A 26,195-nucleotide genomic window follows, 5' to 3' on the forward strand; every position below is an offset into this window, starting at 1 on the left:
CATGTGAATGTCTTTTTTTATTTTTTATTTTAACAGCAATAAATCCCCCATATTATTTTTTTGGCACTGTTTAAAGAACAAACCCCTTATTCCAATGGAATTTTATAAGTCTTTTGTAGTAATGCAATTTTTATTTCCTTATTATTATTATTCATTTTATTATTATATAATTATAATAAAATGTAATTTATAATTATTATATAATTTATTTTATTATTATTATTACTACTTTTTTTTTTTTTAAAGGTAAATTGACTGTCCTCAAAAGTCACAATAGGTTCTCGCCTGATTGTCCCCATATGCACCCCCCTGTCCTGCACAAATTTAGTCAGGACATCCAGACATGCTATGTCTGTTGATTTTCACTGTCGCTATATCTGTTGATTTTCACTGACGCTACACCTGTTGGCTGATATTCACTGATGCTACGACTGTTGATTTTCACTGACGCTACGCCTGTTGATTTTCACTAACGCTACGTCTGTTGATTTTCATTGACGCAACGTCTGTTGATTTTCACTGACGCTACGTCTGTTGATTTTCATTGACACTACGTCTGTTGATTTTAACTGATTAAGGGGGTGCCCGAGTTTAGTCTCGCCTAGGGCAGCAAAAAACCAAGATACACCACTGTGTCAGCCGGCTATGTGCAGTGGGTAACAAGCTAAATTGGTGTGACAGGTATATTCACATGGTGAAGTGAAGATAAGAGTGAAATAAAAATGAAATAGAAATGACAACGGGAGTACAGTGTCCACTGAGATTAGGTGCAGTCCCGGGCTGGTTGTACTGTCGGTGTGGCATCTAGGGTCTTGATGTATAAAGTGGAAACTAGCCAGTCCAGCAACATGACCCTGGGGTAGCACCGAGGGAGAGTGGTGGGTGAGTCATTGGAGTCAATGTGTTCATCCCCCTGGGAGCAGGTGAGGGTATGCTCTATGTTGGGGATTGTCTCTGCCTGGGATTGTTTAGCCGATGCCTGCTAATGGCAGGCTGTCTCCTCCTGGGGACAAAAGTCCGCCATGCTGTGGGGGAGGGTTGCTCCGGTCCCGGGCGCCCGTGTGGTCTTGGTCTGCGGCAGCTGGCTCGCCACCCTGTCTAAGCATATCCTGTCTTCTGGGACTCCGCTGTGCTCGGAATCCGCATTGCTGTCGGAATGGTGTGTAGGAGTTGCACCCACCTGAGAGACTTGCGGGGAGGCTGTTGCGAGGTCGTGGGGCAGGTGGTTGGTGTTGTCTTGCGATTTTGTGGAAAGGCATCGGGAGAGTCAGACGGCGGGCCCGTCTGCAAGATGGACGTGACTTAGTGTGGGTGCTGGGCCGGTAAGTTGCCACCACGGCCTCCTTTTTCTTTGTAACAGGTAGATCAGGGTAGGTGGTTTTGTGCTCCATACGCTGCCAGTATGCCAGGCATAGTTGATCAAATCGAGCCTCAAAGTGCTCTCTCCAGGATTGGGCCGTGGGGCATGCTTGATACTGCAGGGGTTGTTGCTCGGCGGCCATCTTAGGCCTGAACTGTGTCCACTGCTTCGGCAATCCAGCTTGTGTCCCCCCCACCGGTCCAGAGGGGGGGGATGTGGGACTCCAGGAGCGTTGTTGCTTATGGCGGTCCCCAGGGCGGGAGATCGGCCGCCTCTCCCTGCCACTAGGCAGCTGTCCTTGTTAGGCTGCATCGGCGGAGTGTGGTTTTCCTCGGTGGAAATGCTGAAAAAGGGTGTCCATGAGTCCCCACACGATTCAGCCATGAGTAATCAGGGCGTTGGACTGCTGTATTCAAGATTTTTAGCTAGATTAGCTAGTTTTGAGCCAGTTTGTATCGGAGCTCGCTGAGCACATGTCTTGCCAGCTTGGCTGTCAGGCCCCGCCCCCCTCCCCCCCTCCCCCCCCGCCTTGCGGCTAACTGACATGCCTGACGTCATATTCCGGCTCCCGGCATCACTCTGCGACGCGCGAGGGAGCTGAGCAAACAGCTCAGGGAAGTGCTCCCTCGCCAGCCGTCGCCCGCCAGTGCCATCCGCCCAGCAGCCACTGGACCCCCAGGGAGAAAGAGAACCTCCTCCCCCCCAGCATTCCCAAAGGTAAGGAGGCTGGGGGGCAGCACAAAACCAGGATACACCACTGCCATCCATACCTCTAGTTTAAATTCACAGCAAGGGACTTTTTGGTCCCCAGTCTCTATCTTAAATTATATACTCATATTATAATTCTATTGAAGGCTAACTTAAAAGGTAGTTTTTCTCCCTTACACAATAGTTAACCCTCTCAACTCCTCACTCCTGTAGATTTCACCTTATACTTCAAATAAGATAAGGAGTCACATGTTGCTGTTCCAAACACTATACAAATATCTACTCCAATCCACTTGAATTTTTAAGCTACTTCAATTGAGTCTGTAAACCTGGGTGATAAACTCTTTTGCAACATATTGACATTAGTAGCTATCTTTTTAATACTGACAACTCATACAGTGTGTCAGTTTATATAAGCTACTTTCTATCAATAGATATACACTTAAGGCTATCATAGATTGTGCATATTTTTCCCTTTCTTTTAAAGTCACCAGCACAGTTTGTTTACATTTTTTTCAGGGTTTTTTATGTTTAGTCTAACATATGCAATAAAGTTATTGTTTTAAACCTTTATTATTTTAAATTGAGTTTTTACTCAATATGTGGGTAACACCCAGTACGTCTGTTTAAGATATGGTATCTGTGTGATTCTACACCCGGATCTCTTTTCCCAAATAAGTAATTCGAGGGATCCTTATTTTCCTCTAAATTATCTGGGATCTGGGTTATGCCCATATTACCCACTTAGTCCTCCTCTGACCTTAGGGCCAGATATGCTGCCCCTTGGGTCCCCCTTCTTTTTTTGCTTCATATTAATAACTAACATTTCTGAGGGTTACAGTTTATGGAAATGGGCTCCCAAGGGGTGAAAAAAGGTTGGAAACCAATGATCTAGGTTATAGATTTACTCCATATATGCTGATTTATAGATGAAAATTCAATCTATTTTTCCCATAGTAGGTAAAGTGGATGAAAGTGTTTTTTACGATAGTGGTTTTAACAATATGGCTCAGGAAAAAACATGTGGGCACCAAGAAACAAAAGTAAGGGGCACATACTGGCATAATACTCCCAAAAAAATCAGAGGAGAGCAGTAATTTGCTAATAATATCTGGTGCTCTTGAGATCATAATTCAAAACACATTGTTTTGCAGAGGTAAAAATGTACACTAGCAAAGAAAAAGTTTAAGTAGTATACTTGTGCATTTGGTTTTAAAGAAATCACGATTCATCCAAATTAAACTAATCATGGAACAAAACAAACAAAACAGGCAAATAATTAGCCCTTACGTTTGTTTCATGATTCGGAGCTGGGACCAGGGGCAGAACTAATGGAGATAGAAATTATTTTGGCCAAAAATACCCATTGGGTGGTCCTTCGTGCAGAAGCCACCCAATGGGCCCTGGTGCAGCCTCGGTTATTGTGCCACTGGCAGCGACTATGACAGAGAGGATTGATGGTATACGTGTGCATAGCAGCAAAAAGCACAGCACCTTCAGCCTGCATATCAGATAAGAGAGGGATGGGGAGAGAGAACTGGGAGAACAGGCAGCAAGGAGACAAACTGTGGGACAAAGAAAGACACAGGTGAGGGTTAACAGGTATAGATAAACATAGATCATGGTAGTTAACAGGTGGGGAGAGTTAGATAGGGTTTGCACAGATGAAGAGACACATATGGGGGTTTGAGCAGGTGAAGAGACACAGATGGGGGTTTGCAGAGAGACAGGTGGGGGTTGATAAAGGAGGAGAGATACACATTGTGCTTGATAAATGAGGAGAGGGCAGAATACTTTCGAGACATAAAATAAAAGTTACCTGCGCTCTCTCCCTAATCCCTATGTATATTTAAACAAATGGAGGTCATTTAGTTACTCCAATGGCCACTGGAGGGAATGCCCACCTGCCAACGTCAAGGCAGACCCCCCTACACGGGTCCTACACTGACCCTTCACCTTGCTTCCTTGAACTTCTGGCAAAGATATCTCTAATGAGACAGAGAGGGGTATTTTTTATATACACCCCTACATACTTATTAACCCTTAATAGGGAACACATGGGATGGGCGGCAGCATTGTAACCAGGCTGTGTGATACCAAAAGTGAATACAAATACAAAAAGAAAGGTCCTACGCAGGTTTTTACTATAATATAAAAGGTGTTAAAGTAATGTTTTAAACCCCTTAAGGACACATGACATGTGTGACATGTCATGATTCCCTTTTATTCCACAAGTTTGGTCCTTAAGTGGTTAAAGGATGTCATTCTTATTTCCTCACAATTTAGTAGATAGACCTCCACAGACACACACACACAAAAAAAAATCTTTGTTTTCGGCACAGCTGCAGTATTCCTGTCTGTAGCCTTTGCAAGACATCCTCTCTTTCCCAGGAACACACTTTCAGTCTGTGCTGGGGAATACTCCAAACAGGGGCTTCTCGCAGGATCACAGGATCTCCCCGGCTGGCTCCTGCAGTGCCAGCGCTATCCGAGCGCCGGCCCTCCTGTGTGCCTCCATGGGCCGGTGGGGAGATCAAAGATCTCCCTTAACGGCCCACAGGCACTGAGATGCGGCCATCTGGGGAGTGTGGGAGGGAGGGAGGCAGGAGAGAGGACCGGCGGAGCTCTAGCCAGCAGCTCCGCCATATCCTCTCGCGAGGTCTGAGCGTTGCCGCGGTATCCGCGGCAACGCTCAGATCTCGCGAGAGTGAACTCTAGCCTGCAGGCTAGAGTTCACTCTCACCACTGGACCACCAGGGAAGGAAGCATGGCTCCCACTTCCAGGCAGAACGGATTCCCCCCCCTCCCAGGCTAAGGTAAGAAGGGAGGGAGGGGGGATATAACTTAATTATTAATAAAAAAAATATTTAAGTTTAAATAAAAAAAATCACACTAACAGCCCCCTCACACACACATCACCCCCAGACACACACAGCAACCCCAGACACACAGCACCCAAACACACACAGCACCCTCAGACACACACATCACCCTCACTCACAGACAGCACCCTTACTCACAGACAGCACCCTCAGACAGACAGCACCCTCAGACAGACAGCACCCTCGCTCACACACACACACACACACACACACATATATATATATATATAATATATAAAATAACCCTCAGTGAGTTAACAGACAAAGAAAATTAGAAACCTAGAATGTGACGGCAGATAAAAACACCCTCACACATAGCACCCCTCTTATATACACACACACTGCGCCCCTCACACATACAATACGTCCAAATATATATATATATATATATATATATATATATATAAATAGCAGTAAGAAATGGCTGTTCACTGGACTTTAAAAAGCAAAAAAAAATTATTGAATAATGTTAAAAAAACGACCAACGTTTCCAGTCCCAGTTCGGGACTTTCTTCAGGGTCTAAATAACAGGACATATATATATATATATATATATATATACACACACACACACACTACAGCACCCCACACACTGCACCACTACACACATTACGCTCCAGATACATGCTAGATCCCTTACCCTATATGCACTCTTAATCCTCTATACACACACACACACACACACAATCTCCTATACACACTCTGGGTCCTTTACACACTAGATCTCCTACACACATACACTGCACCACCTACACACACACTACATTCCTTGTCAGCAAACACATACAACATTCTCTAAACACACCCTCTCTACAACCCCTACACACACTACGTCACCAATACACACACACTACAGCCCGTATGCACACACTCGCTACATCCCCTATAGCACTATGCCCCCTATACACACACTCTCTACAGCCCCTAGCCACACATATTACACCACAAACACAAATTAAATTGACCTATTTACACAATACCACACCACACTCATACATACGCAATCCCACAAGCAGGCTCCAAACACATGCACCATACACTTTCCTGGCCCTTTTGTCCTCTGGTATCCCACTTGTGGAGACACCAGAGACAATTTAAAAGCAAACACAGTGCAAGCATGTTATTAAATTTGCTTGCACTGCGCAGAACAAATACAGGGCCTTTTTCTAATGCCAGAGCTCTTCAGCGGGCTCTGCGCATTGAACCAACTTGCTCACTTTGAGGGGGGCATGCTTGTCATTAGCGATGACAAAACACACCCTCTCTGTCTCCGCCCCCTTCTTAGGGGGCCGCTCTGATTGAAAAATGCCCGGGCCTAATTTTTTTCCCAGTCCGGCCCTGCGCTGAGTGATGCCGAGCTGAGCAAAGAGAGCTTACAAATCAGCGCTCCCTCGCTGCCCATCTTGGAACTCGGCTAGCCGCCCAACTGCCTGCACGCCTGCCTCCCTCCCTGCCCAAGCAGCCCGGCCAGCAGCCCTACTGGACCCATGGTAAAAAATCCACCCAGCTCTCTCAAAGGTAGGGAGGCTGGGTGGATTTAAATTAAAATTAAAAAATAATCTGTGAGTGTTGGGGGGGGGATGTGTGTGTGTGTGTGTGTGTCTGTGTCTGGCTGGCAGTGTGTGTGTGTGCGTCTGTGTCTGGCTGTCAGTGTGTGTGTGTGTGTGTGTGTGTGTCTGGCTGTCAGTGTGTCTGTATGTCTGTCAGTGTGTGTCTGTGAATGAGTATGTTTGTCAGTGTGCGTCTGAGTGAGTGTGTGTGTCTGTGAGTGAGTATTTGTGTCTGTGAGTAAAAGTGAGTATGTCTGTCAGTGTGTCTGTGAGGGCACCTGTGTGTCTGTACGTGTGTCTGTAAGGGAGCATGTGTGTCTGAGTGATTGTGTGTGTCTGTCAGTATGTGTCTGTGAGTGTGTCTGTCACTGAATGTATGTGTGTCTGAGTAATTGTGTATGCCTGTCAGTGTGTGTGTCTGTAAGTGTGTGTGTGTCAGTGAGTGAGTGTGTGTGTCTGCGTCATTGTGTGTGTATGTCAGTGATTGTGTGTGTCTGTCAGTGAGTGTCTGTAAGTGAGTCAGTGATTGTGTGTGTCTGTCAGATTGTGTCGAATTAGTGTGTGTGTATGTCAGTGTATCTGAGAGTGTGTGTCTGTCAGTCAAAGTGTGTGTGTTAGTCTTTAACAGGAAGAGGTGTGGCATTGACAGGTGGGGCAAATGTAAATTAGGGGGTGCCCGAGTTCAGTCATGCCTAGGGCAGCACAGATCCAAAATACACCACTGGTTTTATACACATTTTCTGGAAATAAAAGTCTAGATAACAGTGTATTGTCCAGAATATCTTTTGGGGTTCCATGGGTGTAGAAAGGGCCGGAATTTGTTATATATATATATATATATATATATATATATATAGATATAGGTTGTGCACGCACCTGCAGCAGGAAACGAAAGAGGAGAAGGCAGAGCAGCGTATTTAAACACTCTCGCAAAAGTGCTGGCCTCAACCTATTCTGGCTGAAGAAAGTCAATCCTCATAACTCACCTGCACTGGCAACATGCTCTCCGAGCCTCCGGATGTGTGGGTCTGTGGGACCGAAGCAGTAGGCCCTGATCAATGCCCTGGGATAAGCCAAGCCAGAATACGATGGAAGCTGGGACTTACCAACACTAGGTATTGGATGGGAGGTTCACAGACCTTACCAACAGCATGGGTCCAAATGTATTGATTACTCAGTGCTTTAAGATTGTTTTCGATCATTTTTGTGTTCATAAAGTTCATCTTTTTGAGTGATCTACCAGTAATGTGGTTGAATCTAGCTGCTGGCTAGAAAGGGCCAGAATTTGGAGGCTCATCCGGAGGCTCGGAGAGCATGTTGCCAGTGCAGGTGAGTTATGAGGATTGACTTTCTTCAGCCAGAATAGGTTGCACAACCCAGTGGGGTCTCGACCTGGTTGTCGGGAAGGAAGATAGGTCCCGATACGGCGCTTTGTCAATTTTTCACAGATGGCATCGAAGGCCAGCAGCTGATCCATGTGGGCAGGTAAGTTTTAGAAGACCAACTTGCCCCAGAAGAGTGGCTGTTTTTGTGGTTAAGCCTGATGTCTCCATTAAGTAGATTAGCCAGAGGTTATATCAGGAAGATCAGTGCAAATCACCAGTAAGGACCGGGATATCCCTCGCTGGCCCAGATCCACAGTCTCAAAGTCAAGGTAGAGGATCAGCCGCCTCCCTGCCTTTGACTGAAATAGCAGGCAACAAGAAGGTCAAGCACAGGCTGTGTACTCCAGTTCTACACTGATGAGTGTCAACTTATCGGAAAAGTGTTCCTCCAGTATAATAGTAAGGTGTAGCCAGCAAAGTGAGGCCATAAAAGTTGATTCCCCAGAAGAGCTTCAGCACCATGTGGTCCTCTCGGTCAGCAGTCAGGCCCTGTACTTGAGAGTTATTAAAGGAACACTATAGTCACCAAAACAACTTTAGCTTAATGAAGCAGTTTTGGTATATAAATCATGCCCCTGCAGTCTCACTGCTCAATTCTCTGCCATATAGGAGCTAAATCCCTTTGTTTATGAACCCTAGTCACACCTGCCTGCATGTGACTTGCACAGCTTCCCTAAACACTTCCTGTAAAGAGTCATCTACAATTTATCCTTCCTTTATTGCAAGTTCTGTTTAATTTAGATTGTCTTATATCCTGCTACGTTAATAGCTTGCTAGACCCTGTAAGAGCCTCCTATATGTGATTAAACTTCAATTTACAGAGAAAGAGATACATTGTTTAAGGTAAATTACATCTGATTGAAAGTGAAACCAGTTTTTTTTTTCATGCAGGCTGTATCAATCAGAGCCAGGGGAGGTGTGACAAAGGCTGCATAAACAGAAGCAAAGTCATAGAAACATAGAATGTGACGGCAGATAAGAACCATTCGGCCCATCTAGTCTGCCCAGTTTTCTAAATACTTTCATTAGTCCCTGGCCTTATCTTATAGTTAGGATAGCCTTATGCCTATCCCACGTGTTACAAATCGCTATTTGTAACTGGCCCTTTAAATGAGAAATTGCCCTGCTTCCCTGGATTGTGGAGAAGCCTATTTGCCAGCCTCCTTCCTTATGACTATGGCCCTGTGTGAGCGGTGATACCCCAGATGGCTATGCCATGGAGCCTATTCATATAATGAAAGACTATGGGAAAGACTTTAGCTCCATGGCAATTGAACTGTGTGAATAGGATCTGCGCGCTATTCGGTAGTTTTGTGCGCTCAGATCCCAGCTATCTGGGGATATGTGAAATGTCTGTGTGTTATGTGTAAAATGTGACTTTATGTATTTTAAAGTGTTTTATGTTGTTTTGCAACCATGTGGTTAATGGAGTCTGCCTCTAGTCCTGGATAATTGAATTACTTCCCCCCATTGTCTCCAGGATAGAGGGCCCTGTAAAACCATGCTTCCAGAAGGTCAAATGCACATTTGTACTAACTTCTGAACCCCTGGTCCAATTCGTATGATTTTTGAGTATGTTGTTCCCCTGAATGGATTGATTGTGAATATGTATTTTTATGCGAATGTGATGTATATTTTGGGAGTTATGAATGTTGTGTAAAAACTGTATTTTTACGGTCTGTGATAATTATGTTAATCCCTTGTGTAGCATAATTATATCACAGACATAGGGGAGGATTTTGTGTGTAATTACTGGGAGTGGTTTTAATGATGTACGTGTATGATTGGTTGTTTTGTCCCGCCCTGTGGGTGGTCCTGTATTTTCAAAATGGTAATAAAAACCAGGCTGGGTGTTCCAGCACCTCAGACCTCTTCTGACCCTCAATACGTAGCCGTGTCTCGTTATTGGAGGGAACTGCTATATCACACTGGGGATTGCTATGCGCTGCATATTCCCCTGAGCTCTTAATCACTTAGCTCTTTTAAGAGCTTGTTCCTGTTACGCTCTCCTGGAGGAGAGGTCTTCCCCACACGGTCCTGGAGGACAGAAGCCGATCCAGGGTGGAAGGAAGACGGCGCGGCTCCAGTTAAGCTACGGCGGTTGTGGAGCCTGCGGTGGTTGTGGTGTCGTCTGCAGTGCTTGGAGTCCTCTGAGAGCGCTAGGAGCATCCATCAACGGAGGGTACTCGGTCGGAGTACACGGAGCTCCGTTACACCACGCATGCTTAAACTCCTTTACTGTGTTAACCTCTACCACTTCAGCTGGAAGGCTATTCCATGCATCCACTACCCTCTCAGTAAAGTAATACTTCCTGATATTATTTTTAAACCTTTGTCCCTCTAATTTAAGACTATGTCCTCTTGTTGTGGTAGTTTTTCTTCTTTTAAATATAGTCTCCTCCTTTACTGTGTTGATTCCCTTTATGTATTTAAATGTTTCTATCATATCCCCCATGTCTCGTCTTTCCTCCAAGCTATACATGTCAAGTTCCTTTAACCTTTCCTTATAAGTTTTATCCTGCAATCCATGAACCAGTTTAGTAGCCCTTCTCTGAACTCTCTCTAAGGTATCAATATCCTTCTGAAGATACGGTCTCCAGTACTGCGTACAATACTCCAAGTGAGGTCTCACCAGTGTTCTGTACAATGGCATGAGCACTTCCCTCTTTCTACTGATAATGCCTCTCCCTATACAACCAAGCATTCTGCTAGCATTTTCTGCTGCTCTATTACATTGTCTGCCTACCTTTAAGTCATCAGAAATAATCACCCCTAAATCCCTTTCCTCAGAAATAATCACCCATAAATGGCAGTGAATGGAGCAGTGAAACCTGAGAGGCATGATCTACACACAAAAACTGCTTTATTAGGCTAAAGTTGTTTAGGTGACTATAGTGTTCCTTTAATTTTGAGGACAATCATTTCCCGGATATAGATCATGGCAGCACTACAGATGGATATAGCTAAATTATAAAAACAATAAAAGAGAGACTCCATTCCCAACCTCCTCAGTTTTAGTCCAAAGCCACAAACAAGAATCCAAGTAAGAGTGGGACTGTAGTGCTGACATCCAGGAAACTAAAATATTGGTAAGTATGGTATGCATTTTTTTGTTTTCCCAGATATCTCTATGGATCCATGGCAGAACTACAGATGGTTCATACCCAAGCTGAAAAACACCAGGGAGGAAACGAAAACAAAATAACAAGTCTGATGCAAAGGAAACCAATTTATTATAAATGTTACTATAAAGTCGCTGAAAGTACACTTATACAAAATTCAGAGGTAGAAGATATGGCTACATATAATGATGGCTGAAGGTGTTACATGAGGACCAGGTTGCTGCTGAACAAATGTGGTGAGCAGAATCATTGGCTGCAGTTCCGCATGAAAAAGCCAGTGATTTGATGGAATAAGCCCAAAGTCCCAGTGGAACTAGAACACCAGAAGTTTCGTAAGCCTGAGAAATGGCTGAGATTATCCATCAGCCAATAAAATAAAGTAGAAGCAGCTTGACCCATCTTTAATCCTGAAGGAATGATGAAAAGGCTATATCATATGTTTTTTTTCTGATGCCAGAAGAACAGTTCAGGTAAACAGGCAGACAATGAACCAGGCCTAGATAATGCAATTTTCTCTTCTTCCTCATATTAAGGATGTAGGAATAAAGCAGGCAAGATAATGTCTTGGTTTATATGGAAATAGGATACCACTTTAGGGTGAAAGACTGGAATTGTACGTTGTATGACGCGATCTTCTTGCAGGATCAGAAAGGGGGACTCGAAACCCTTCTACCTGAAGTTAGTGGTGGCATAACAGATTCAGAGGGTGCGGTCCTGAGATAATTTTGCAGCAGGGAAACCACGTGCACCTGGGCCAATGTGGAATTACCGCCAGGATGGTAACTTGCACCTTTTGGATTTTCATCAGCGGAGGGAATATCAGACGAGTTGGGGGAAAAACATATCCCAGATGGAAATACCGCTCGCAAGATAGCGCATCCCTGTCTTTCGCCCCAAGGTCAATGTAATGCAAGAAGAATCTTTCTACTTGGCTGTTCCGGGCTGTTGCCATCAGGTCTACTTGTAGAAGGCACCATTTCCAGAATATGGACTGGAATGCTTGAGACAAAAGTGTCAACTCTGTTGAGTCCAATGTTACGCTACTTAGGATGTCTGTTAACTGATTATCCTTGCTGGGAGATACACTGTCTTGAGGCTCATCAAAATCAAATTATTTTCTGATAAAGTCATTAGAGGTGACATAATCTTCATTAAATGATTGCTCTTTGTCCCTCCCTGATGGTTGATGTAAGCCACGGCTGACATAATGTCTATCCTCACCTTTACCCAATGCTGTTTTAGAGAGAGGAACTGGAGCAGAGTTGGAATGCTGATTGCAATTCTAGGACATTTGAGAATTGATGAAACAATTTGTGTTTCCATAGACCTTGGATATGTTGAAAACCCAAATGTGCTCCCCGATCAGAGTGACACACATCTGCTGTTAAAGTTATCCAATGGGTGTGGGGCCTGGGCTTCATGGCACCTAAACGCATCTTGAGAGTGCTCCTTAGCTATAGATTAAATCCTGTGTGTTTATTGACTCCTAGTACTTACCTGTCTTTTGGAACAAGTAAGATGCCTTTGTGTCAGGGACCAGGAACCAGACAGAGACAGAACTAGATGCAAAAACACCTTTATTAATAAATAACAAATAAATAACCAAAAGCAAAAGTCCAGGAATCAAGCAGGGGTCAGTCACCAGAGCGGGTAGTCAGACAAGCCAGGATCAGGAGCACGGAGAGCAGCGGAGTCAGGAACAAGGCCGGAGTCAGGAACCAGGAACAAACAGGAAACCCAGGAACAAGAAGGCTTCTGGGGAACAGGAAACCACGCAAGGGCAAGGAGGTTCTGGGATTTGCTGCTAAAATAGGCTGAACTGATTAGCAGCAGGGTTGATTACTACTCTCAGGTGAGTAACCGTGGCAACATGCTGAAGGAGCTGATAGTAATTACAGCTGAAAACTCAGTCACTGAAACAGAAAGGGTTGCTGTTTAAAACAGCAAAGAAACCCTGACAGTACCTCCCCCTCAACGACTCCCCCATCTCTGCTGGTGGGTCCGGGCTTCATGGGGAAGCAGGCGTGATAGGAATGAAGGAGGGATGGTGCATGGACATCAGAGGCTGGAACCCAGGAGCGTTCCTCTGGACCGTACCCTTTCCAGTGCACCAAGTATTGGATCTGTCCTCTGAAGACTCGTGAGTCAATGATGCTGCGTATTTCATATTCCTCATGATTGTCAACCGGAACAAGACGTGGACGTGGCACTGAGGTGGTGTAACGATTACAAACCAATGGTTTCAAGAGGGAAACATGGAATACATTTGAGATGCGCATGTTAGCAGGAAGGTCAAGTGTGTAAGCTACAGGGTTAACCCTTCGAAGTATACGAAATGGCCCAATGTATAAAACAGCAAAGAAACCCTGACACTTTGCTATCCATGAAGAGCGGACTATGAAGCATGTGCTTTTACCAAAACTCTGGGCGAGGACTAGTGAAGACATCGAGCAGGAGAGGAGGCCGCTCTCTTGATCCGTGCTACACAGCCCCGGCACAGAGGCTTGCTGTCCTGTCACCCCTGGGCCGGTGGGCGTTATCCTGGTCCCCACTGAGCCTTTATATATACCTCTAGTGTGATTCATGGAACGCTATCGCTTGCCTTATCCACTAAGCAGTTCTAGCCAAGGTGGCGGACTCACACCTTCCTTGCAGGCAAAACTTGTCTCTATACCAGCATGGCGCTATTGAAAATTCCCTTCTGCAGCTGGAGAAATTTATCAAGCATTTCTGGGAAGCACTGTAAAAAATAGTAACAGCATCACCTAATGCAGAAGTGTCAGGGTTTCTTTGCTGTTTTAAACAGCAAACCTTTCTGTTTCAGTGATTGAGTTTGCAGCTGCAATTACTATGAGCTGCTTCTGCTTGTTGCCACGGTTACTCACCTGTGAGTAGTAATCAACCCTGCTGCTAATCAGTTCTGCCTATTTAAGCAGCTAAGCCCAGAACCTCCTTGCCCTTGCGTGGTTTCCTGTTTCCCAGAAGTCTCCTTGCTCCTGTGTTTCCTGTTTGATCCTGGTTCCTGACTCCGGCCTTGTTCCTGACTCCGCTGCTCTCCGTGCTCCTGATCCTGGCTTGTCTGACTACCCGCTCTGGTGACTGACCCCTGCTTGATTCCTGGACTTTGCTTTTGTTTATTATTTGTTATTTATTAATAAAGGTGTGTTTGCATCTACTTCTGTCTCTGTCTGGTTCCTGGTCCCTGACAAGAAGGCAGAAGACCAAAGGTGTGAGAGGCACCAAGGCTTCCTCTGGGTTCAGTGACTATTCAAGCACCTGCCAATTCCGGACCCCCTAGACTGAAGGCCACACGGGGTCAGCCCCCAAAGCATCAACCACACTAGCAAAGGGCACGTACATCAACTGACCAAAGCAGCACTCCTGGCTGGGAGGGACCTGGCCTCGAGTAACTCCCAGGTCCCTCCCATCTCACTGATGCCAGTCTGCATGATGACATCTTACATCATCCCAACAGGACTGTCTCCCCAGAAAACTATCCTGAAGACCTGTTACACTTTACGCTAGAGGGTGTTGGCTGACATGGACTCGCTTTTTTTCTGCAACAGTCCTGGTTGAGTTTTATACCCAAAGTTCTCTAGAGGGACACCCAAAGTAAAGTATGCACAAGGGAAAACCAAGTACCCAGTAATCCATGTTCAGGTAGATAAACCCAATAAGGGAATTATCACCTAAGTGGGTCTGGCACATCCAGCTGCTACCTATATGTTCAAAGCAGCATTTGCTTCCTGGTCGCTTAAGGGGAAACTCCTACAGGGGGTCACCCTTGGTGAAGCACTGCTTCCATAGACAGAGAGGCTGAATTCCCTATAGGCTAAGGGTACCATAGACCCAATTAAGTAACAAGAGAAAAAAGGAGGTGCAAAACATCCTATTTCCATTGTGATGCGGAAAGGAAAAAAGACTGAGGTGGTATGGGATGAAGTCTCTATTTTATTGTTTTAAGGAGGTGTTCCTGTTGAATTAAGGAGTGGGAGGAGCTATACCCATCTTTAGTGCTGCCATGGATATATCTGGGTAATCCGGAATTCAAGACTTAGGCTGAGGGAACTGAATATAACCTCAAGATTGCAGTGACAAAGGAAATGGGGAAGCTGCATTGTTTTAGCGTACAGGACATATACTGTATGTCCAATTCATCTTGTACAATGCCTTTTCAGCGTTTAGGCCTATGAGTAGGCTGGGAATGTGATATTGTTTGGTGATGTCTATCGAGTTGATTGATTTGTTGGTGTTCTCAGAAGCCTATCTGTTTATCACAAAACTTGCTTGTTCTGGGGAGGTCAGCGATGGAAAGAGTATACTCATGCAGTTGGCTAGTATTTTTGTGTAGAGTTTTAAGTCCATGTTTAATAATGATATGGGACAAAACTTAGCAAATACATTTGAAGGTTTGCCCAGTTTGGGAAGGGTAATAACTGATGCTGTGAGCATTTACTTTGGGATTTGCCCTGTGGTGCGGAATTGGTTGAACAATTAGGTCAAGTGTGGAGCTAAAGTGTCTATGAATATGGGGTAGTCGCTATTTCTAAATCTGGCTGGGTCTTGGGATTTTTCGGTAGGAGGTAAATTAATTTGCTATGAGGTAGAGATTGATAACTTTAGATCTCTCTGACTTTAGAAGATGCAGGATAGTACTAAACAATTGTTGGGTTTTTAGTTTGACCGACAGAAGTTTGCTTGCGTTGTTGCCTTGCATATAGTATTTTTGCCCTAACTTTCTCAGAAGATGTTCTGTGTGAAGAATTTGCAAGAAGTTTCTGAAGTTGTGAGTGAGTTGATGCATGTGCTTTGATCAGCTTGGTGCTAGGATGTGATTTGTTCTGTCACTCTAGAGATTGCAGCTGTTTTTCCAGAGACTGAGTAAGTTGGTTGTGTTTCTGTTTGTGCAAAGAACACTATTGTATGAAATGTCTTGCAGTAATGCTTTGTGTGCTGTTCATAGTACGGTACCACTTAGTAGCTGCTGTAGGATAAGACCGGCTTAAAAAGAAAAAATTCTTAATACCAGCCACATCTCAATGGAGTGGTCTGAATGTCATGTCTCTGTAGTTTTAACCCTGCAATTTAAAACATTTCCATTTACATTCCAGGGCCAACATGCCTCTACTGGTTGTCTCCCTGACAGCCACTAGAGGCACTTCCACCCCCATAGCCGAGTTAAACTAAACTATTCAACCATATGGTCTCATAGAGACCATTTGATTTGCACAGTGCTGCGTTTGCTGGGAATGCGCAGGACCCTCCCAAAGATTCTTAAAGCCACAGTGTTCCTTTAAGGTACGGTAAATACATTTCAACAGCCAAATTTGCATCTAAAATACTTAAAGTAGAATATTTTACACAAATTGCACTTCAGCTGCAAGTTGTGAGCTAAGCAAATGACTCTCCTCTTGTATCAATGACATGGATTTATTTGGAAGAAATGAAAGATGATTAAAACCTTACTGTCATGGCTTCCCCATGTAGCTTGCAGAGAAATAGAAGGGGTTTTGTTCTATTTTTACAGGAAACAATAGCTTTTAATACTGCCTGTGCTTGCAACTATGTTTACTTTACACAACTATTTGATCTTTTTTTAAAAATTATATACATTGGAAAAGGTTTACATTTCATTGTTGATGTAAAAAGTCAGCCATGGTCTCTCACATAAACATATATGCCCTAGAGTATTTAGGCAACACATCTGTTTACTAAGTGGATGCACACATGTTTATGTGAAGCAGTCTCTGTGCATAAATCCTCAGTGGTTATTGCATATGATCTAGAAATACTTACCAGTATTTTAAGTTGCAGCTGGTGGGGCAAGGGCAGAGCTTCGGGTGATTAAACATCTTTGATATTCTGCATAACCCGCAGCATCTCTACTCACGTTTTCAAGCCTGTTCACAATTCTTCAAATTGAATATTTATATGATATATAAAAATATCCCATCTTAAAACTCTGGTTTATCTCTCTAATTTTCTGTTCTAAACTTTGTTTCCAGAATCCTGCTTACCTCACCACACGCCACCTGCTCATCTTATCCTATAACTTTCTAACTTAACTCTGAGTAGATTAATACAAAGGATATGATCAAAAAAAGTGAAGTTAAAATAGGACAATCATCAGATAAACAAATGTTAGAAAATGTACATTCCTTGATGATTGTCCCATTTTTATAACTCTTCACTGCTATCATCAATATTTACATTTACCTTCTATAATTACCTCCATGCTAACTGGTATACTTAAAGGGACATTCAAAGAACCAAAGACAACTTTAGCTTGATGTAGTTGTTTTGCAGTATAACTGCAATTCTCTGCCATTTAAGAGTTATATCACTTCTTTATGCAGATCTGACCATACCTCCTCAAACTGTGACTTACACACTTCCTGAAAAGGAGTCTATATTTTTCAACTTTCCTTGTTGTACATTGTGTTTAATTTAGACGTTCTTTCTGCCTTGAAACCAAGCTTCTCCAACATTTCATATACACAAGCCTGACTGGGTTTCTCAAACCTCATAATATTCTGGATCCACCACAATATGTCCTATATTTTACAATCTAGCTTTTGCATTAGTTTTTCACTAAAGTGAAGATATGCTCCTTTAGGTATGTAAGAGTATGTGAGTAGTCCCATTCCCACTGTCATTTGACTATTACATTTCCTCAGTTCTTCTCCTGCATTGTCACACTTGCCCAATTCCCCACTGATTAAAATATTCCCTTCATTGTTATTATTCACTAAATATATTCCCCATATATCATATAATCCCTATTCACCCCATATTATCATTTACCCTCAGTTTATCGCACCACTCAGTGGCGTAACCAGAATAACAGTCGCCGCACACACACATACACACTGACAGACACTCACCGACAGACACAAATTGACACACACTCTCAGTGACAGACAGACAATCTCACTGATTTGAAACACACTGACAGACACACTCACTGACAGAAACTGACATACTCTCAATGACAGACACACACTTTCAATGATTTCAAACGCACACATACACTAGCAGACACACACACACACTGACAGGCACACTCACACATTTACACACAAACACACACAAATTTTATTTATTGTGGTTTTATTTTCTAGGCCCATCCAGGCTCCCTACCGTTGGGAGAGCTGGTATAGGTCCTTTCCCAGAGTCCAGTGACTCCTGTAATCTTCCAGTCCCTCAGTGCTCACTTGTGCGCTGTTTAGTTATGCTGGGGCTGGAGTGAAATTAAATTCCAGCTCCCAGCAGGGTGTGAGGGAGCAGTGATGAAGTGGAAGAATATCAGCACTCACGCGCTGCTGCTGCTGCCTGCCTCCTCCCTCCCTCTGGTATTTTTTGGCAGGTAAGCAGGTGCCTACTCTGCCTTAGTGAATAAGCTAGTACTTCATGGGTGCTCAAAGGTGACAAGCCATTTTGACAAGCCTGTGACAAGCCATTGGCCCACTCCTCTTGGTGCACCCCTCATTATTGCGCCTGGGGCAGCTGCACCATCGCCTCCCCCCTCCCTGGTAGTTATGTTACTGCCCCCACTATCAAATATTGCCAGTGTTTACACCTTGTTAAATTTCTCATAATTTATCCGCCATTATCACTAATGTATGCATTTGTTAACATTTTTGAGAAACACAAAAAAAGGTCCACACAGTTTAATATATTTCTACCTCTATTAATAACATTATTTATTTATTTATAAAATATTTTACCAGGAAAGATACATTGAGATTTCTCTTGTTTTCAAGTATGTCCTATATACATACACCCTCTCTCTTTATTTCCTGTAAGATGAATGCACATTTTAAATTCACATGCAAGTACTTACTGATTTTGTTCTGGAACACTTTCAAACATCATGCGGAAAAAATCCTGTAAAACATAAACAGAACAATTCTCTAAAAGCGTGGTTCCAGGCTGACTTTTTTTGGTGCTGTTAGCTATTGTATTTTACCTTATATTTTTTCTATTCTTTTTTGCTTAAACCATAAAGTACTTTTATTACTATGGAGACATTGAAATAAATGACTACTTTTGTTTTAATACAACTTATTTATTAAATCTGCTCAACACCTGGCCTACAATACTGAAATTGATCATGTCATTGTAAAAAAAAAAAATGCAGATAACTCGTGCTGTTAAACAATGAATGAAAAATGGTCCTGCACACCTTCTGAGTAGTCAGCAATCCTCTTTATTTGCTTACCAGTGCACAGAAGACAACGTTTCGGCCAAATATTTTTAAAATGCATTTTATACAGATATTGTATTGAAACCAACTAAAGAGTAACCCACAACATAAATACATTCTGTCTATGCCTTTAAAAAGACTATTTATTTATTTATTTTTATATTAAGGTATAACATTGCAATTCACCAAAAATCTAATTACAGTGAATTGAAAATGAAAGTGCAAAATTTAGGCTGAAATTGCCAACCGATGATTACAGTGGAGTTGAAATAGTTTTCCAAATAAAGTATTTTAATCTACAATTTGCAGTCCATTTGTCCGATCACTGCAATCTGTATTTTCCCAACATTTGATACTAGTAAGTGCAGTGTCCATATTGTTATGGAAATTAAAACATCTCACAAAACATGCAGGCATTTAATTGTACACTAGTAATGTTTGGGGATATCAATTGGGATATTCTCCGTTATGTGATTGCAACTGATACCGGAGAAACTGACGGAAGCCAAGCACAGAGAGATGGACACAGGTTTCTTCAGGAAGGAAGAGATTCTTTATTGGATCACCGATCGGGACTCAGAGGGACTAACGTCACCAAAATACAGCAAGTTCTGAGCCCCGGACAATAGTGCAGGCTCCTTATATAGGCACATAACTCCTCCCATATTAAGCTCCACCCGCACATTCTCTTAACCAATCAACACAAATAAGAATTAACTTCCTGTTTGACCGCATGGCTTGTCCAGCACAATGGAGGAGGGGGAATACTATATCCTGTATTCTTGCACATGCTCCGTACACTACTGATCGTATCTTGCCTCGTGCAACCAACTGATCGATACGTCAGCATATGCACGTACACATGCCACGTGGTAATCTCGGCCTACTAAATTTATTTTTACCGAGATTCCACCACATTCCCCCCTTTGATGCCTCTTGATATTTCACAATTACTTGAGGCATCACTTAACCTTGGTTTGCTTACACCGCAAGTTACCTTGAACCAGACCAGACTTATCTTATGATGTGAATCTTTTAACACTCATCTTCCTGCATTGGTTCTCCCTGATCTAAAGCCTTATACTTATAAATCGCCATGATCTGTGCAGCAGCCTTCCTCTCTGCTATATTTCCTATCAGGCTTTGCACAGACCTAACTACTAAGGGTATAAGACACGGCAGGAGTAGGCACAACATTATAATTAGTCCGACTCCACCTACCACTGCCTTAAGCCCTCCAAACCACTCATACCAGCTACCAAACCAACTACTTGGATTATACCCTTTCCATACCTGAGTGGGCACATGCGCTAGTTTTACCATATGGCTAGTAAGCTCAGCTATTGCTTGCCCTTCGTCATCTATTTGAAGACAGCAATTGCTCAGGTTAAACTTCCCACATACACCTCCCTCTACTGCCAAAAGGTAATCCAAGGCTAATCTATTTTGGTAGACTGCTGTCCTCATCCTGGTGTTATGCTTCGCTAGGAGATTGAGCGCCTGTGATGTCTCATTTGTGATAATCTCAACCACCGCCTGTAATCTTATAATACGGTTGAGCATATAAATAGGGGTTCTGTAACCAAAAGTACCATCCTCAGCCCACGTGGCTGGCCCATAATAATCTATGATACGCTGGGGAGGCCATTCATTATCTTCCCAGGTGCCTATCTCTATGGGTCCCCTTTTCTTCCTATGATTCACATCATACACTTTAACACCTAAAGTCTCACCTGTTTCAATAGGTAACAAGAAGAAGGATGGTTTGAGCATACCCAACACACATGCCCCTTCCCAGTCCTGTGGCAACTCCGAATAGGCTTTCTTACCACAGATCCAGTACAAATTTGCTGGGGCTCTTCAGGTTGATGTGATGGATAGATCAAACCACACATCCTTTAAATTGGCGTATCTAGCAAACGGGTTAGATGGTTCTGAGACATTTGAAGCCGACCACCAAGTTGTATTCTTTGTATCATCATCATAAGCTTTTTGCCCTAGACAAGTTAATTCTCCTACAGAAGTGTTATACATTATTCCTTTCCTTGCTATGCAAACATAACCTATGATGGAGGTCTTTAATCTCCACTCAGATTTACCTCTAACACTCATATGATAATCGGCTTGTGTAGATATTAGTTGGTCAACTGCCTCAGAACCGGACATTACCTCCTTTGCTTCCCAAGGCCATTGGTCTCCCATGTTAGTACCTCCACACACATAGCAGTTGGTAACATTAAGACTACCGGCAATACTTTCGGCTAAATCGATGAACAGGTTTTTAGCATTATGGGGGATCTTATTATCTATACTCATCTCTTCATAAAAGGAATGGTATACTTGATGAGCTTGGGAGGATACCGTATCAGTCTCTATCCCTATAAACAATAATGTCCCAGGATCTAAACCCGTCCCGTATATTTGAAACCCAAATAAATTGCCATATTTGTCTAAGAACTTGTCGGGGTTATTTATAAGTATGTGGATGGGATTACATTCCATAGACTTACAATATGGGCTAGTCGGCAACTTAGTCACTATCATGTCTTTATCTACTGTCTGTCCCCAAGTCGCCCACCCCACACAAGACCAATATGGACAAAAGTTATAGTCTTTATTTGGGCATCTAGGACTTACATATTTATTTTTACTACTGGGACAAATATATTTATCATTAGACCCATACGTCCTCTCCCATCTAAGATCCCCACATACATTCCACGGCTTTCTACCACTCGATATCGCTTTACACGCATCAAATAGCAGAACACCCGAAGAATGTACGGATTCTAACACCGTCTTATTAATTAGGGTCCCCTGAGGATCTCCATTCCTGAGAGTCAACCAAATTGTACGAGGTTGATACTCCGGACTGAAGCACTTAGGTTCTCCTACTCCTAAATGGCACACACTATAGTCTATATTTAAGTATCTACATCTCGATACATCTCCTTTACACTCGTATTGTGAATGCCAAATTAGGGTTTGGGAAATATGGTTACCTGTTCTCGTAGTCTTAATGCATACCTCACAGCTAGGAGTGTCGGTACCTCTACCTTCCTGAATATAAAAACACATATAAATAAACAATATCAAAAGCACATCTTTCGCCGTCATCCTCAGTCTTCGTCCGTGCGATGGAACCTCAGCTTCCAGGATGTGAGGGCTGCAGGGAATGGAGTTCTGCTCGTCTTCACAGGTGTCCCTTCGAGACTTTCCTGGCTTATACACTATGTGTTGGTAAGCGGACAGGCTTTATTATGGCCTTCTCACTCACACCTGTAACAATAAAATTTGTAATCCACACGATTCCTCGTTACTCCGACTGAGTAGTGCGTTTTAACCGGATCTTGCAGGGATTCTCTGGATCTGCTGTAACTTGCCAAGAATCGACTGCTGCTGGCTTAACCCTGGAGTGATGTATCCACGGAGTCACTTCGGCTACTTTTATCGCTGTAGGGGTAGACAAAAGAACAACATAAGGACCTCTCCACTTGGGCCCTAACGGTACATTATTCCACTCTTTAATCCATACTTGATCTCCTGGATGATAACTATGAACAGGGGGATAAATATTCACAGGTAATCTATCTTGTACCCATTTCTGTACCTCCTCCATAGTCTTACCCAACTCTACAACCTGCTGCCGGGTAATTCCTTCTCCCAACTGACTCAAGTCCCCCCTTAAGTTACCAAGTACGGGAGGTGGTCGCCCATACATAATTTCAAAAGGAGAGAGGCCCATCCTTCTGGTAGGGGTACTGCGGATTCGCAATAGGGCTATAGGTAAGAGAACGTTCCACTTAAGTTGGGTTTCCTGACACATTTTAGCCAACTGGTTCTTTATAGTTCTATTCATTCTCTCTACCTTACCAGAACTCTGGGGTCTATATGCAGTATGAAGCCTCCACTTTATACCAAGCATATGAGTCAGTTGTTGTAGGCACTGATGAACAAAAGCTGGACCATTGTCCGATCCTATAGAACAGGGTAGTCCATATCGGACATATTTCTCGTAGCAGGAATCTCACAACTTCTCCTGCTTTCTCTGTACGAGTAGGACATGCTTCTACCCAGCCTGAATAGGTGCACACAATTACCAGCAGGTAACGATGTCCACCCGATTTAGGCATCACTGTAAAGTCTATTTGTAGATCGGACATGAGGAGTCCCCCCATAAACTGGACTCCTGGTGGCTTTACTGGTCCTTGTCTTGCATTATTTTTAGCACACGTTACACATCTTCGTACAATGGCCTGAGTCAAGTTGGACAATCTTGGTATGTAGAAATGTTTTCTGAGAGATTCTTCAGTACTGTCTCTCCCAGAATGTGTCCCGTTGTGATAATTTTGGACAATTTCTACCGCTAGTGATGCTGGTATGACTATTCTTCCATCTTCTAGCTGATACCACTTGTTCTCCAAATACTTTCCCGGTTCAGTCTTTAACCACTCCTCTTCTTGAGCTGTATAAACTGGAGTCCATTGGGACAGTGGAGTTGGTATAAGAGCAGCTATATGCCCCACATACTCCTGTCTTCCTGATTCAGCAGCACGCTTAGCTGCACTATCTGCCATCCGATTTCCCTTGGTTACATCACCATCTCCTCTCAGATGCGCTCGACAATGTATGATACCGACTTCTTTCGGCTCCCACACTGCTTCCAATAGTTGTAGGATTTCAGCTGCGTATTTGATTTCTTTGCCTTCTGAATTCAGTAGTCCTCTTTCTTTATACAAAGCTCCGTGGGCATGAGTGGTTAAAAACGCATACTTAGAGTCCGTATAGATATTCACTCTTAAACCTTCAGCCAATTGTAACGCTCGTGTTAGTGCTATTAATTCTGCCTTTTGTGCTGATGTTCCTTTCGCCAGTGGCCGAGCTTCTATCACCTTGTCTATTGTTGTTACTGCATATCCTGCATAGCGGATCCCTTCTTTCACATAACTACTGCCGTCGGTGTAATATTGAACATCGGGGTTCTGGATGGGAAAATCACGAAGATCTGGTCTACTTGAGAATACTTCATCCATTACTTCCAAACAATCATGTTGACTTTCAGTAGGTTGTGGCAAAAGGGTAGCTGGATTTAAGGTGTTTACAGTCTCTAAATGCACTCTTGGGTTTTCACACAACATTGCTTGATACTTGGTCATACGGCTGTTACTAAACCAATGATTTCCTTTGTAATCCAACAACGTCTGTACTGCATGTGGGACTCGTACATAAAGTTCTTGACCCAGAGTGAGTTTATCGGCTTCAGCTACTAGCAGGGCGGCTGCAGCTACGGCTCTTAGACAAGGTGGAAGTCCGCTGGCCACTGCATCCAATTGCTTAGACATGTAGGCAACAGGTCTTTGCCATGATCCCAAGTACTGTGTCAATACTCCCACAGCCATTCTTCTTTGCTCGTGTACATATAAGTAGAATGGTCGTGTGTGATCAGGTAGACCTAATGCTGGGGCACTCATCAAAGCCTTCTTCACATCTTCAAATGCCGTTTGCTGTTCTTGGGTCCATAAGAAGGGGTCGTGCTCTGTACCTTTGATAGCTGCGTACAGAGGTTTTGCTAGTATCGCATAGCTGGGAATCCATATCCTACAGAAGCCTGCTGCCCCCAAGAATTCTCGCACTTGTCTTCTATTCTTGGGTATTGGTATTTGGCAGACAGCCTCTTTTCTCTCTGGCCCCATAATTCTTTGACCTTCAGAGATATGGAATCCCAGATACTTGACAGTTGGCAAACACAACTGAGCCTTCTTTCTGGACACCTTGTATCCTGCCTTCCAGAGAATGTGCAGTAGATCATGCGTTGCTTGCTGACAGATTTCTTTTGTAACTGCTGCTATCAACAAGTCATCTACGTATTGTAACAAGACACACTCTCCTGGGATGGACTCGAAATCCAGTAGATCTTGACTTAGGGCTGAACCAAATAGGGTAGGTGAATTTTTAAACCCTTGGGGCAGTCTTGTCCAAGTCATTTGGCGTTTTGAGCCCGTTACAGCGTTCTCCCATTGGAAAGCGAAAATACATTGACTTTCTGCGGCAATTCGGAGGCAAAAGAAGGCATCTTTGAGATCTAAGACTGTGAAGTAAGTAGCCCCGCCCGGAATTAAAGCAAGCAGGTTATATGGATTGGGTACGACTGGATGTATACTAACAACCGCATCATTGACTGCTCTCAAGTCCTGCACAGGTCGATACTCATCTGTACCGGGCTTTTGAACAGGCAGCAATGGGGTGTTCCAGGGGGAAGTACAGAATTTTAGGATACCATACCGTATGAACTTATCCAGATAAGATTGGATGTTCTTCTTAGCCTTCTGCGGGATGTGGTATTGTCTTAGGCTCACTGGATAAACCCCAAGTTTTAGTTCAATTTTTATAGGTGGAATATTGCGGGCCAGTCCTGGTGGGTTGTTCTCTGCCCAAACTCCTGGTATGTTAAATAATGTCTCATCACTCCTAGGGTTTTGGCTAGTCAACGCTGTATAAAGTCGCCACTCTTCTTCCTTTGGTACAGATAATGTCATGATACCTGAAGGTCCATTAAACTTTAAAGATGTTGTTCCATTTGGTAGGAACGTAATCTGCGCTTGTAATTTTGACAGCATATCACGTCCCAGCAACTGGACTGGACATTCAGGCATATAAAGGAATTGATGTTTGATTACGTGTCCTCCCAATGTACAGAGTCGACTTTTAAGAACCGGTCTTTCAGCACTTCTTCCAGTTGCTCCTATCACAGTAATAGTCCTTCCAGATGGAGGAGCAACTAGATTAGTCACCACTGAATGTTCAGCACCAGTGTCGATCATGAACGCACTCCTTTTTTCCCCTATTGATACATCGACCATAGGCTCCGCTCGACCAAGGGGGATGGAGCCCGGTCGGTATCAATAGTCCTCCATGACCGTGTCAGCCAATCCTACGAAGTCCCTACCTTCTCTATCGCGGGACCTTTGCGCTGCTGGAATAT

The 26,195-nt window shown here is 43.5% G+C and overlaps 1 protein-coding gene across 1 annotated transcript in view; it reads right to left on the bottom strand.

Annotated features, from left to right (window-relative positions):
- Positions 1-26,195, bottom strand: part of AOPEP (aminopeptidase O (putative)) — a 579,895-nt gene that overhangs the window by 232,855 nt on the left and 320,845 nt on the right. The window contains exon 10 of the mRNA XM_063454969.1: positions 18,851-18,894. Coding sequence (XP_063311039.1) covers positions 18,851-18,894 — 44 coding nt within the window. The remainder of the gene's footprint in view (positions 1-18,850; positions 18,895-26,195) is intronic.

Source organism: Pelobates fuscus, chromosome 5 (assembly GCF_036172605.1).
Source record: "Pelobates fuscus isolate aPelFus1 chromosome 5, aPelFus1.pri, whole genome shotgun sequence".
NCBI lineage: Eukaryota > Metazoa > Chordata > Amphibia > Anura > Pelobatidae > Pelobates > Pelobates fuscus.